At 36.8% G+C, this 13,732-nt stretch overlaps 1 protein-coding gene across 7 annotated transcripts in view; it reads left to right on the top strand.

Annotated features, from left to right (window-relative positions):
- LCORL (ligand dependent nuclear receptor corepressor like) overlaps window positions 1-13,732 on the top strand; it is an 83,233-nt gene that overhangs the window by 25,584 nt on the left and 43,917 nt on the right. For all 7 annotated transcript variants that reach the window (XM_042053731.1, XM_042053733.1, XM_042053734.1 and 4 more), the window contains exons 2-4: window positions 369-434; window positions 7,228-7,307; window positions 7,526-7,655. In XM_042053731.1, coding sequence (XP_041909665.1) covers window positions 369-434; window positions 7,228-7,307; window positions 7,526-7,655 — 276 coding nt within the window. The remainder of the gene's footprint in view (window positions 1-368; window positions 435-7,227; window positions 7,308-7,525; window positions 7,656-13,732) is intronic.

Here is a 13,732-nt window from a genome sequence, read left to right on the forward strand (position 1 = left end):
TATTTTTTCCTCTCTCTGTACATGACTTTGTTTCTCCTGCTAAGAGAGGAACTCGTTCACTTACATAGATCAATGAGGCTAATCCTTCCACCTTTAAGATTCTGTGGTAGTTATTTTAAGTCTAATGAGGTTGTTGGGGCATGGCTTAATAGGCTGATTGTGGGCAGATGGCAGTTGCCTTGTCTTATTTTTATCTTCTAATGCTGCTGAGTAGTCCTATAGTGGAATGAGTAAATATTTGTTTGATAAATGTAACAATTTTTGAAATTGTCCTGAGAATTTGAGGATACTGGTTGCCAGTTCTCTGGAATTTGCTTTCTTTCAAGAAACTTTTGATTTACTGTTTTAAATGTTTCTTTTGTCTCCAGGTTTTGAAAGTATTTTAGAAGGGCTTTATGGACCAAGGCTACGAAGAGACCTCAGTTTATTTGAAGGTAAATGAGCCAGCTTTTAGTGCAATGACCTTAACTTACTGGTTTTTCTTCTAGCTAAAGGTAGTTTCAAGTATGTATTGAATTTGAAAAAGGAAATCTTCCAATGCTTTTCTTTCCAATGGTCGTTTACTCATTTTCTTGTCAATACTGTGCATAAGGAAAACACTAGGTAAAATGATACCTAGGTTTTGTTGCTATACAGGGGAATTTGGATTAGCTAAGCTTTTCTGTGAAGCTCTCATGAGAAATACTTACTCTTCTGGAACAGTGCATCTCCTACTTTCTTTTTGAGCATCTTTTCGAAAGGGAAGATAAGCTGCTCAGCTTCCTATTGACATTAGTTGGTAGAAGGAAGGTAGTGGATGCTAGTTTGGTCTTGTAGTGGTCAAGAAAGTTTATGCTTTTTATATATTCATATTTTTTACATCTTTATTATATATAAACCAAGCTTTTTATTTTTATTATACTTTATATATGTATAAAGTCATAGCTGTATTTAAGTGCATGTGTCAGTGTGTGTGTGTGTGTGTGTATATATCTATATACACACCTTTTCCATTAACCTTATAAGACCTAACATTAGTCCAAATGGGTTTGGTTTTGCTGGAATAGCTGTCAATAACAGCTAAGTCCTTAGTTAAGTGTGGAATGATATATCTGTCTTTGCCAACATGAGGGCTGTTGCTTTGAAGTGTTGCAAGAAGTGTTTTCCCAAGTTCTTTTTATGTCTTAAGAAAATGTTCTTTCTGTTATTGAACCTTCAAAATGTTCTGTCCCATGTCTTTACAATTCATTGTCTGATAGTGTAATTTGGAAAGTGTATCACTTATTTAGTGCTAGTACGTGGGGTAGAGTGGCATGTACTGTATGTTTTAGTTTAGGATACTTTTGGAGTGATTGCTTTAACTTGGTTATGGTTTTGTCCTCTTTATATTGTGCAAGTTCCTTGGCTTGTATCATATGCATAAGACAGTATTTTCATGGGGAAGGGGGGGAACTTGAAATGCTGATGTTTTCAGAATATTTTTTCATGTCTCAAGCTAGGCATGCCACTAATAAGACATAAAAACATTTAATAAATATGTACAGTTGGATTAGAGCTTGTTTTCATGAGTAGTACTCCCATCTGCTGTGATAAGCACATTTGAAAAGGAAACAGGATATTATTATAAGTTTACAGTACCTCTTTTTTTTTTTTTTTCCAGGTTATAATTCCAATAGGTTGTATGTATTGGGCTTTACACTGATTAGTGGTTAAAGCTTTATTTTTTTTTTGTATCAAAGAGTTGACATTTTCTTTTTTCTTTATTTTTTTTCTTTTGTTTTTGGGTAAGGAGGCAGAAAGTACTGAGCTAATGAGGGGGTGGCCAAAGTCTAAGTGCTACAGTTAAGGGAGCGTGATATGCTACACAGTAAAGTTTATATTGCTTGTTTAGAGTTCATGTGTGCAGGTATTTGGCCTATCTTATGGGTAAAGTTTTAACTTTAACTTTTAACTTATTTGCCTTATGTTGTTGAAGATTTCTTACCTATTTAAAATCTGATATTTCCATTGCTTGCACATCTTTGCTATTTGATGTCCTTGTGACTTTGTCTTGCAAATTAAATTCGTGTTTATCTAAAATGTAAAGTTTCAGAGCTATTTTTTTTTTTCAAATTCTGAAAATTTTTGTCAGTAATGTGCAATTAAAGCCTATTTCCATGTTTGACGCATCTATAAAATTGATTTTAGTTCTGGAGCCAACCATGGAAGAGAGACATGGCGTGGTAGGTTGGGATGCCCACCTTACCTTACTATTTTTGGTTCATTTTTATAGATATAGTGTCTGTAACTTCAATAATGCTATGTGAAATTGTTTATACTGGCACAGTGTAGGTCAGCTTTATTATTAATATAGCATACAGGGCTATTTCTGACTTGAAATCTGAATTTGGTTGTAAAGATTAGTACAGAACTCTCAAGTAAAATCTGTACAAATCTTTCCACTGTCATAAGTGCCACTTTTCACTTTACAGATAATGAAACTAAGATACAAAATAAATCATTTTCCTTAGTTAAAAGATAGCTGGTAGAATTAGAACTCATGTTCTTAGACTCTAAGCAATGTGCCTGAATTACTGCATCTTTTAAGCTGTTCATTTTCTTCATCATAACCACTAAACTTATACTGTCAACATGCAATATTATTGCTCATTAGCAGCAAGAGTATGTTTTCTCGAACATACTTCAAGAAATTATGTGGCTTTCTTGTGCAGAAATGTGTGAGAATTGGCTGAAATATATGCTGCTTAGCTACAATAGCATTTTTTCTCTTGCGTTCTTGGTTTTATCTATTGTGACATGAAAAAAAAAAATCAATAATGTGCATTAAATGTAACATGATTGATATATTTCCTCCTTAGTCCTGTCTTGAAATAGTATTTGGTCTGTAGATTAAATTATTGTATTGTATTCTCTTAAAGTTACTTGAGTGAATAATAACTTGTAATGACAGTTTAAATTTAAATGGTAAAAGGTACACTTCAGCTTTGCTAGACCATTATACTTTCCAAAAAAAATACCCTGTAAACCTTTGTTTTGTATCTTGAAATTCTTGTATGTGTAGGATTTATTTTGGACTTGCTTAAATGGTTCTTCTCACCATTATTCAGCACCAGTTTGTTTTCCTGACTGCTTGGATTCTGCAGCTTCTGATTGCAAAGGTGTCAAGTTCTGTATCTTGGCATCTGACCTTGGTTCATGCGCTGAACTGAGGCTTCTTATGTCAATGAATCTTTAGGGCTTTCTAATCCTTGCCTTAGCTCAAAATGAGTATAAGTAGATTCACATATAAATTGTTTTTCTTTACATTCTACTTGTGGATAGTTAGCTAAACTGTTAAAAAGCTTTTCCTCCAATCAGGTGGTATGTGTGTACTTTCTTTTTGGGGGAATTATGTCCTGGGGTTTTATTCTCTTAACCACTGAGGACAAGCTGTCTTGTTGGAGAAAAGCAGCTCTCATTATTAATTTTTTTTCCAGGAAAAGATCCTCTTTATACAGGATGAAAGGTTTTATTTTTCCTTATGTTGTTTTGAAGTATTTATAGTAGTGAAAAATTATATTAGAAACACAAATCTAATAGAACTGGAGTTTTTATGAAATTAAAAATAGGAAGTACTTGGTAAACACCTCAGCTGTTTTAATGTACTTATTAGGAAGCTGTAGTGCTGTATAAAAAGAAAGGGGGTGATATGTTCAAAATTGTCATAAATAGCTGGAAAATCTTTTGGGATTATTATTATAATAATCAGAAAATTATTATTATTATTATCAGAAAATACTGGAAAGTAAGGCTTGAATTTTTTAAGCTATTTTGTATTTAGATATACTAGATAATTATTTAGTATTGTAAGATGGAAACATGGAATCCGTTCAGTACTACAGATTAATTTACTTAATTCAGCATTACTTCTTGGGAAAAGTGGTTTGGGGAAACAAAGATTTGAATCTCTTAAATGAATAAAAATTCTTTTTTGTCCAAGTTCACCATTTTATTCTTAAAAGATGGAAACAAATTTAACAGCTTTGTGCTAAATTGTTTTGGTGTCAATATAATAATAATCTGTACTGTGTTTAATATTAAAATGCTGTTTTCACAGTCTTAGCAACTTTTTCTCATGGGCTGGCAAGCATTATAGGTTGTCTGCAAATCTTTCATCATCTGACCCCCAAGCAAGATAAAATGGGGAGGGAAGATTCATCCTAAATTCAATGCAGCCGATGCAAGTTTGTTCTGCTTAAAGTGCTGTCTGTGCCTCTGACTTTTCTGAGAGTATGGCTGCCTATCTGTAGTTAAAAACTTAATAGTGGTCTCAGGATGTTTCCTGTGGTGGTGACCTGAGACTGTTGGCTGTCCGGCATTTGATATATCTTGTATGTGTCTGCTATCTGATGTCAGTTTTGCTTAGCGCACTGGCAGACTTAATATGTTGTACATGATTTGTACTATTTTGAATAAAGGGTTTAGTGTTATGTAGAGCTGATGTTTCTCAAGGTTTGCTTTTTTGGCAATACACAAGGATTGCTCTCTAGTTTGACTTTTACCAGTGGAAATTCAAGATTCCAAGGCAGAAGAATTTCTCTGAAAGCATAAACCTGTCTTAGAGTTAGGTGTAGAATCCCAAGGTTCATAAATAATTTTTCATGGTTGCAAGGAAAACAATGAACTTGTTATGAAGAAATAGTGTTGTCTTTATGCTGTGGACATCTTAAAGGAATAGCTCTAACAGGCTGGGACAGCTAGATTAATTCAGCAAAAATGACTCATTATCTCTTGTTACTGTCCAGCCAAGAAAAATACTATGTCTGTTCATGATCATCAGCTGTCCAACCTGTAAAAACTACTGTTTTGCATCCCTGAAAGCATATAACACATTAATACAGAATTCTGTTCTAATTAGTATTTTAGATCTGAGTAAACTAGGTTCAAGTAATTATCTGGAATTACTTACATTTTGTTTGTGCTCAACTGAAAAAACTTTATTTTTCAGAGTCATTTTATTCTGATTTTGCCTTTTTAATAATATCTTTGAGAAGAAGTAAAAGCTCAGCAGTTGTGGGAGAAGGGTGGAGGACAGTGGGCAGTGGGAAACAACCCTGCAGACAGCAAGGTCAGAGAAGGAAGAGGGGAGAGGTGCTCCAGTCACTGGAGCAGATTCCCCTGCAGCTCATGGAGAGGACCATGGTGAAGCATGTAGAACCTGCAACCCATGGAGGACCATGTCAGAACAGATATCCACACTGCAGCCCATGGAGGACCCACTGTAGCAAGTGGAGATGCCCTGAAGGAAGCTACAGCCCATGGAGATCCCATACTGGAGCAGGCCTCTGTCAGGAGCTGCAGCATATAGAGAGGAGCCCATGCAGGAGCAGGTTTTCTGGCAGGAGCTGCGGCTCTTGTGGAGTGGTCCCTTCCTGAAGGACTGTGCCCTGTGGAAAAGACACGTACTAGAGCTGTTCATTAAGAGCTGTAGTTGTGGGAAGAACACTGGAGCAGTTTGTGAAGGCCTGTAGCCCATGGGAAGGACCCCAAGCTGGAACCAGGGGAAAAAGAGGAGGAAGTAGCAGAGAGGAACTCTTACGAGCTGAGGGCAGCCTGTTTCCCATCCTCCTTGCACTGTTTGGGGTGGGGGAGGAGGTAGAAAGTCAGGAATGAAGGAGTGAAGCTGAAGCCTGGGAAGAAGGGGCGGTAAGGTGGTTTAGTGTTTTCCCTTTCTTATTATGCAAATCTGTTTTTATTGGCTCTAAATGAAATTTATTTTCCCCAAGTTGAATCTGACTTCCCTGTGACAGTAATTGGTAAGTGATCTCCCTGTTTTTATCTTGACCCACAAGTTTCTCCTTCTTATTTTCTCCCCTGCCATCTTATTTCCTCACCCCTGCCCTATTGAGGAAGGGGAGTGAGGGCATCCCTGGGTTGGGGGGTGGGTTGGCAGCCAGCCAAGATCTGGCTACCATCATGTGCTATTAAAAGCAGGTAATCTCAAGAACCGCCCTAAACAGAACTGTGATTGTAATTTAGTGGTACAGAGACAAGGAGGAAACATACCTAGTAATTAATAATGCGGGGTGAAAAAGTTGTTTAGGTTGTAAGCACATGAACTGGAAATGAACAGGGTGGAGAAGACCTTGGTGTTGTAGTTAATCGTGTTTGCATTCACCTGCCAAAACACTGCAGCTGCTGCATAACTAGGACACTGTAGGAACAGTACTGCCTGCAGTGTAAGGAAGTCTGGTGTAAAGGTAAAAGACATAATCGTGAGGTCTTAGTCCCCATGTTCAGGAAACAGGTGTTCAAGTGAGACTTGTGCAGAAGAGATGGAGCTGAATCTCACGAGGAAAACCAGGTGGACTAGATTAGCCACAAAATGAAGTTTAAAGGGGGTAATGCTAGTCTCTGTAAATGCATCAAGGTGCTAAATACCTAAGCAGTTTCTGTTCATAGATACAAGAATAATATTGCCAGAAAAGTAAACTGGAATAAGTTGCCATGTGCAATTTTAAACAAAAAATTAGAAGCTTAGTTTTAACTATTAGCACCGTTGGTTTGGGAAAAGTGTTAAAGTAAATGGTGTTCATGAAGAGAAGGGTATTGGTTGAAAACTCTTAATTTTTGAAATGAGGCTTAGTAAGTTGTCTAAAGAAAGTAGATGATGTGTCTCCATTCAGTAGAAGACTGGAATTTATATAGGCAATATAAGTTTAAGTCCTGCATTCCGTCCAGACCAAAGTACATTTTCTGATAAAACATATAAAGCACTTTTCTAGATAAAGTGCTACAAGTGAGTGTAAGGCTTGGATTTACCTATAGGAATGATATCAAATCAATTAAAATACTGTAAGTACAACGTGTGTAGCTCACATGATGAGGAGTCCATATTCTAATTCTTAGCTTAGTTTACTACAAGTTTGCACACCTCAGTTAAAAAGAATGATGTCTACAATTCATAGCTTTCTTTGCAGTATTCAGGTGCCTCCACTAATTATGACAGATAATCAGTTTAATTACTACACTACATTGAGTTTACCTTTCCTTTTAAGAAAGGCACTCTCTGCTATTTGCAAGATGAGCTGTACAAGCCAGACAAGAATTTGATAGTATCTGAAGAATTGAATACAACTGAATGCATTGTGCCAATAAATACATATATTATTGATGGAATTTATTTAGGAGAATTTTAGGATGTGTATTTTGTTCTCAAAATCCATTTTTGCTTGTTTAAAACATCTAGCTTTCTTTTCTTCCTTTAAGACTGTGAGCCAGAAGAGCTAACTGACTGGTCTATGGATGAGAAATGTTCCTTTTGTAATTTACACAAAGAAACAGCCAGTGTAAGTATGAGCATTATATTAAGCATTACTTCCCAACACTCATTTTTTGGTATGAAAGTAAGAATCAGAGAATTAAATTTTGCAAATAAGTTAATTTTGCATTTTGACTCAAGGTAGTTTGATTTTAGTAGTTCTATTCCATTCAATAATTTAATGGTATATTTTACTACCAGCAGACTAACTTCTGAAAGATGTTATGATCTTCATATGTTTTCTAGGATCGTGCATCAGTTTTCGGTTCTTCACAGTCAACGCCTACAGAGGAACTGTCATCTCAGGGCCAGTCCAACACTGATAAGATTGAATGCCAAGCAGAAAACTATCTAAATGCACTCTTTCGAAAGAAAGGTAGTAAAAGTCTTTTGTATTATGAAATATAACAAAAAAACCTAGAAGAATCAAATTATTCAGTGTTAATTTTGATTAAGTATTTTTTTATTTATCTACTGAAATAGATGTTTCTGCTGTTTCTCTTTTCTATTCCTTTGGTTTTCCTTAATCTTTTTCTTACTTGAATCACCAAATGAAGTACTACTCTTCCTACTTGCCATTCCTCTTTGTCCTGATGCATTATGTGTCACTCCTTTGAATCCCTGTTCATAAATTGTATCGGATTTTTCTTTTTACCATGAGCTGCTACTTTGTTTTCATCCCAACCTCAGGTGTCATTCTCTAGAATTTTAAGCGTTTAAACGTTTTCTGTTCCTAAATTCTCACTTCTGGCTTTCTACAGGAAAAACATTTTAGGTGAGAAAATGTGTTTTGCAGAATGCAAAATAGAATTTGGGATCTTCTTGCACAAAAGCTGCTCCTTCAAATACATCCAAGTTAGAGGTTAAAACTTCTTGTCAAAATACAGTATTTAGTAGCTCATTAATTCTTTGACTGTTCTTGTTCTTTGACACTCATCAAGATACAGCAGTACATGAGTGAGTGACAAGTCAGCTTAGTTCATGAAAGTTACTTGGTTACTCACTGTCAACAGCAGCAGAAATACTCATTTTCTTCCCTAAATTCATGTGAATGAAGAAATGTGAATGAAGTTACTGTGAATGCAGTAACTACAATTTTCACTGATTTTTTTTCTTGGGTTTAGTAGGTGTATGTGGATGTCAGAATAGCTGAGTATGGCTAGGGTGACAGCTCTCTCTTGCTTTTAACAAAGAGTTAGTCAGACACATTGTCTTCCTTCACATAGGTGAGAGAAAAAAGCAAAGTTTGTTTTCTCCCTTTTACATTGCTGTAGCAGGAGAGATTATTATGCCCTTGAACCTGGGGTGTGTAGAATCATTTTCTGTACAGACTTTGTGTCTGCTCTGTCTACATTTTGCTTTTTTTCATTTTAAAGAACTTGAAATAGAATGCAGCAGCATTTTGAGTCCATCCTTTGGACTCTTGGCTTTCATTCAAACCAGCTATTTTCCATTTGAAATACAATGGCCAATGAAGTTGGCACTTCGTTACTTCTTAAAGTCTTACTATGTTCTCATCACAGGCCCAGTTGTATGGCATCTCCCTAGGCAGGTATTTTAATTCCTTCAAATTTCTACTTTGTCAGATCTCTTCTTGGTCTTGATGTGTACAATGTTTTTCAATGTTTGCCTGCTTTATGCTCCTGCTGCAGATGATCTCTTTCGATACTCCTTGAGAGGAACTTCTGCCATGGGAGAAGTGAAACTTGGCATGACTTCACCTTAGTAGAGTGAATGACTTTTAAGTAAAGTTTTTCACAAAGAACATTTGGCTTTTAGCACCTTCTTTAGGTTTGATCTGCAAGATCAATAATGCTAGGTTAAAGAGGTTTTGTCTATTGAAAAGCAAAACTTCCAGGGTTTTTTGTGATTCTCTGAAGTACTTCTGTATTCTTGGGTAAGAATTTACTAAGAGTATTGCTTCAGTTCAGGTTTTAGCAGAGTCTTTATAAAGCTGTTCAAATTACAGGAAGTGAAAAGGAAAAAAAATGTAAAGGGCATGTGAAACCAATTTATGAGGTATTCAAGAAACTGATTTGGATTTTAGGAGGAAGATGAAGAGTTTTACAAAGAAAATCTAAAGTCTGCTTTCTGATTTTTGCAGGTTTTTCAGTGCAAGTATAAACTTACAAAGAAAGGAATCAAAAAAATTTTCAGTTATTGTTTAGCTAAGGAGTAGTTCTTATACCTGGTCCTAAACCAGATGTGCTGTCATTGTCAGAAAAATGTCGAATTCTTGGCTGGCTCTTTAAAACAGAGTAACACTTGTTTGGATTGCAAACTCCTCAAGATGAACTACTCTCTTACTATTGTAGCTAATTTAGGCCTCTATGGACAACATCTAAGACTAGTGAGCAAATTAGAGAGTTCATTTGTTGGTCCCATTATTTTATTTTATTATTTTATTTACTCTGGCTTTTTTAATTTGCAGACTAGTTTGAGGGGATTTGGTTGTGAGTTTGGAGGTTTTTTTAATGTCAGGAAACTAGTTCAGAAGATCTCGAAACATGCAGCCATGATATATTGTTGTCTGGAGCATACAGCCTTCAAACATTAATGTATGACAATTTGTCTGTAGAATCTGGGATAGAAGATGGTAGAACTCCTGCCAAAATGGGTAAACCCTTGTGATGCTGTAAATAACAAAGACTTCCCGTTAGGAACCCAACTTCATTCTGTGTTAGTGAAAGATGAGTTTGGTAGTCAGTTGTCTGTGGGAAAGGCCTGTGCTCAGCAGACATGTCAGCAAATCCAAAGTCCTTCTTGTCATAAGACATTGATTGTTGCCACTAAACAATGTAGCTGAAACCCAGATGCTTTCTTCTCAAGTATGGCATCTCTCCTTACCGTTTCGGTGGTGTAAGCAGAGTAGACTTGGTGCTTTTCCACTTATATAATGCTGAAGTTCAACTGTTCTGTTTTGTTAAGGGAAAAACACAGTGTGCTTTAAAAAATACGTATTAAGTCTTTTTTTACTATGATTATTATAGAATGTGACGTGATCATTGTTATATAGCAGAACCACAGTTGTTTAAATGCTTGGTCAGACATTTTGTTCACAGACTATTAATTTTCTCTATTTCTAGTAATCTACATTGTGTGTTCTTAGAAGTTCATTTTTCCATGCAATATTAGTGTGATGTCTTTAAACAAAACAAAAAAACCCCTAGTTGTGAATCAGGTTCTGTCTTCAGGATGTGATCCACCAAGAGAAGACTGACGCATGAGAAGCTCTTGTAGAAGTTAAGGAACTGAGGCACAAAATTACAGGAAAAATGTTTGAGATTACTTGAATCTTTCCAGTTTCTCTGGGCTGCTCTGACAAGTATCTTCAGTACCATGTTTGCTATCCCAAAGTAATTTTCCTGTAAGCTTTTTAAAGCTCTTTACTATATCTAGATGTCTCTGTCATGTAGTAAAATATTTCCATTCATAAATATGGCTTTCTTACATTATACCATATACCTGAATTTAACTCTGAGTTCACCGGTTCTTTTTGTAGTTTTCTTTCAGTTGCAGAGCTGTCATAAGCTAGTTGTGCTTCTTGGACAATGTATATTTCATTTAGGAAACCTGTGACAATGTAATCATGCACACATTATTTTAGACTAAAAAAAGTGTTACTTTCTGAGGTGTAGTTTTGAGTTGTGCACACTTCATCCACAACCTGAAGTTTCTTTTTATTAATAATTTTAAGAAATCTAATTCATCCTTTCAAAATCTGGAAGGTTTTCTGTAATCACTGAGAGCTCTGACACAGTTTGTGCAGTAAACTGCTATGACAGCTTTTCTATAAAGAATGTTTAGTGGGGTTTCAGCTGCTTTCTTAAGGAGGTAAAGCATACTTTTTGTGTTGACCTGCCAGTGTTACTGTCTTCACTGACTCTGAATTTCTTGATCATTTCAACTACATTTACGAGGATTCTTAGAAATATGACTGGATATAGAGTAGTGAAAATTGCAACCTGAGTAGAGGAAGAAAAGAGGTAGAATGTTTATGACAACAAAAGAGTGAACCTTTTTCCTTCTGTTTGTTGATCAGTCAAGTTAACTGAACTAGTCATGATACATAGCTCAGAATAAATAGTTGTATTCCATTTTTGATGTGCTGGTAATCTGACAGTGACCCGAGTGGTCTTACAAGTAGAACTAAGAGCATCTCTGGGACAGTTTGGTGGCTATTGAGGCAGGGTTGTTACAAGAAAATGTGGCCCTTTTGTCAAAAGGGGAGAGATGGAGTGAGCTTATGAAACACACTGAGAAGCAATCGGGTGTTCTTAGTCCTGCTGCTCACACAAGAGGATTGTAGGGTGCAAAGGGGATTGTGATTCCCTGCTGCTTTCCACTGCCTTTTGGTATTGTGTCAGAAGAGAAATTAAGTCATTAGGTTGGCTTTTTAATGAAAAAGTACTCGTTTTCAATAAATGGGATACTGTTACGGAAAACTCTTTTGGGAGCTTTAACTTCTTATTCATTGTCCTGCCAAATCCATGTATAACTCTGAACTGTCCATCAAATCTGTCACCATAGACTTTGCAGTCTAGTGATCCCACCTAATGTGCAGAATAGTTAATAGTACAGATTTGAATAGTTGCAAACTGGTGCAGCACATAAACTGAGGAAGTATTAATCCTAAATGTGAGCTTTGAATTAAATCATTGCCATTAGTCATGATTACATGATGTTTATTACTCTCTTCTCTTGCCTTCAAACTGTTACCTTGACAATCACAAGCAGAAAAAATCAAATTATATCATACAAATTCAGCCTTCTTTTATCCTAATAACATCAGGTCTGCAGTGATCTGAGAGAAACTAGAGGAACATTAGGGCTAACTTTTATTCTAAATCTTTAGAGACTGTTCTACTGGGTTTGAAGTAGTATGCATATACATACGTGATCCTTGGACTAAATACAGCTGCTTCATATTTTATATCAACTGTGAAAAATAGGAGTTTAAACAGATGTAGGCATGTAAATTTAAAACTTTGTAAGTAGCTATAGTCGCAACTCCTAATAAAGCATCTTAGAAAAAAAACCCTATTCAGGTCATACCAAGTATATCTGGTGCCATCTGCTGATAATAATTAAGAAATATTTGGTAGTGATACTAAGTTCAGAGATCTAACACCTTTATTGCCCTAAAATATGTTTCATTGCATTTAAAGATTTTATATGACTAATTACAAATGTCACATGTGTAGTGGAAAATTACAACTATGAATCACAGGATGGGTGAAGTTCTTCTCCATGTTCAGGTGGAATAAACTGGGCAATGAGATGCTGGGGAGCAGCACCACAGAAAGGGACCTGCAGGTCCTGGTCAATGGAAAGTTGAACATGAGCCAGGAGGGCCAGCCTTGTCCTGGGGGGGCATCAGGCACAGCATTGCCAGCTGGGCAAGGGAGGGGATTGTCCCACTCTGTTCTGCAGTGGGGCAGCCTCACCTCGAGTGCTGGGGACAGCTTTGGGCACCACAATAAAAGAAAGATGTTAAACTATTAGAGAGCATCCAAAGGAGGGCAACAAAGATGGTGAAGGGCTTTAAAGGGGAAGCCATACAAGGAGTGGCTGAAGTCACTTGCCTTTTTCAGGAGAAGAGGAGACTGAGGGGAGACCTCAGTATAGTCTACAACTTTCTTGTAAGGGGAAGTGGAGGGGCAGGCTCTGATCTCTTCTCTGTGGTAACCAGTGACAAGACCTGAGGTCAACCTCAGTCCCAAAGCTGTGCCAGGGGAAGTTTAGGCTGGATATTAGGAAAATGTTCTTCTGTTGGGCACTGGAACAGGCTCCCCAGGGAAGTCACAGTACCAGCACAGCACCACACCTGACAGAGTTCAAGAAGCATTTGGACAATAATCTGGCTCATGGTGTGACTCTTGGAGCTGTCCTGTGCAGGGCCAGGAGCTGGACTTTGATGATCCTTGTTGGGTCCCTTCCAACTAAGGATGCTTTATGATTTTAAGGCAGGGTCAAAGTCTTTACAATGGTGCATAGCAGGATAATGACAGATTGCAAACAAGTTGAAATGAGAGGTTCTTTTTAATGTGAGGAAAAATGAGGACAAGCACCCAGAGGTTGTAGAGTCTCCCATCCATGGAAGTATTCCTTACCTAACTAGGTAAAATCCAGAGAAACCCAATTTGACCTCATAGATGACTACTTTGAACAAGCAGTTTTACTACAGACCTCCCAAGGTACTTCCACCACGACTTGCCAGTTAATGATTCACATTACAGAACAGTCAATGTGATAGCAACACTATTTGCATTTATGGCAGATAAGTTTAGATTACCTGAGTCTAACCCTGTAGATTGAATATGCATTTAGCAGCAAGAGCACCTCAGAGGCACCCTGGGAGCACATCTTTCAGTGTATATGCTCTGAGATACACACACATCACCCCCTCATATTACCTTTTTAGATTAAATCAACTTAAAATCTGTAAACTGA

The sequence above is a fragment of the Corvus kubaryi genome, unplaced genomic scaffold (genome assembly GCF_017639235.1).
Source record: "Corvus kubaryi isolate FWS band 111438036 unplaced genomic scaffold, C.kubaryi_AGA036_p1.0 split1-131, whole genome shotgun sequence".
NCBI lineage: Eukaryota > Metazoa > Chordata > Aves > Passeriformes > Corvidae > Corvus > Corvus kubaryi.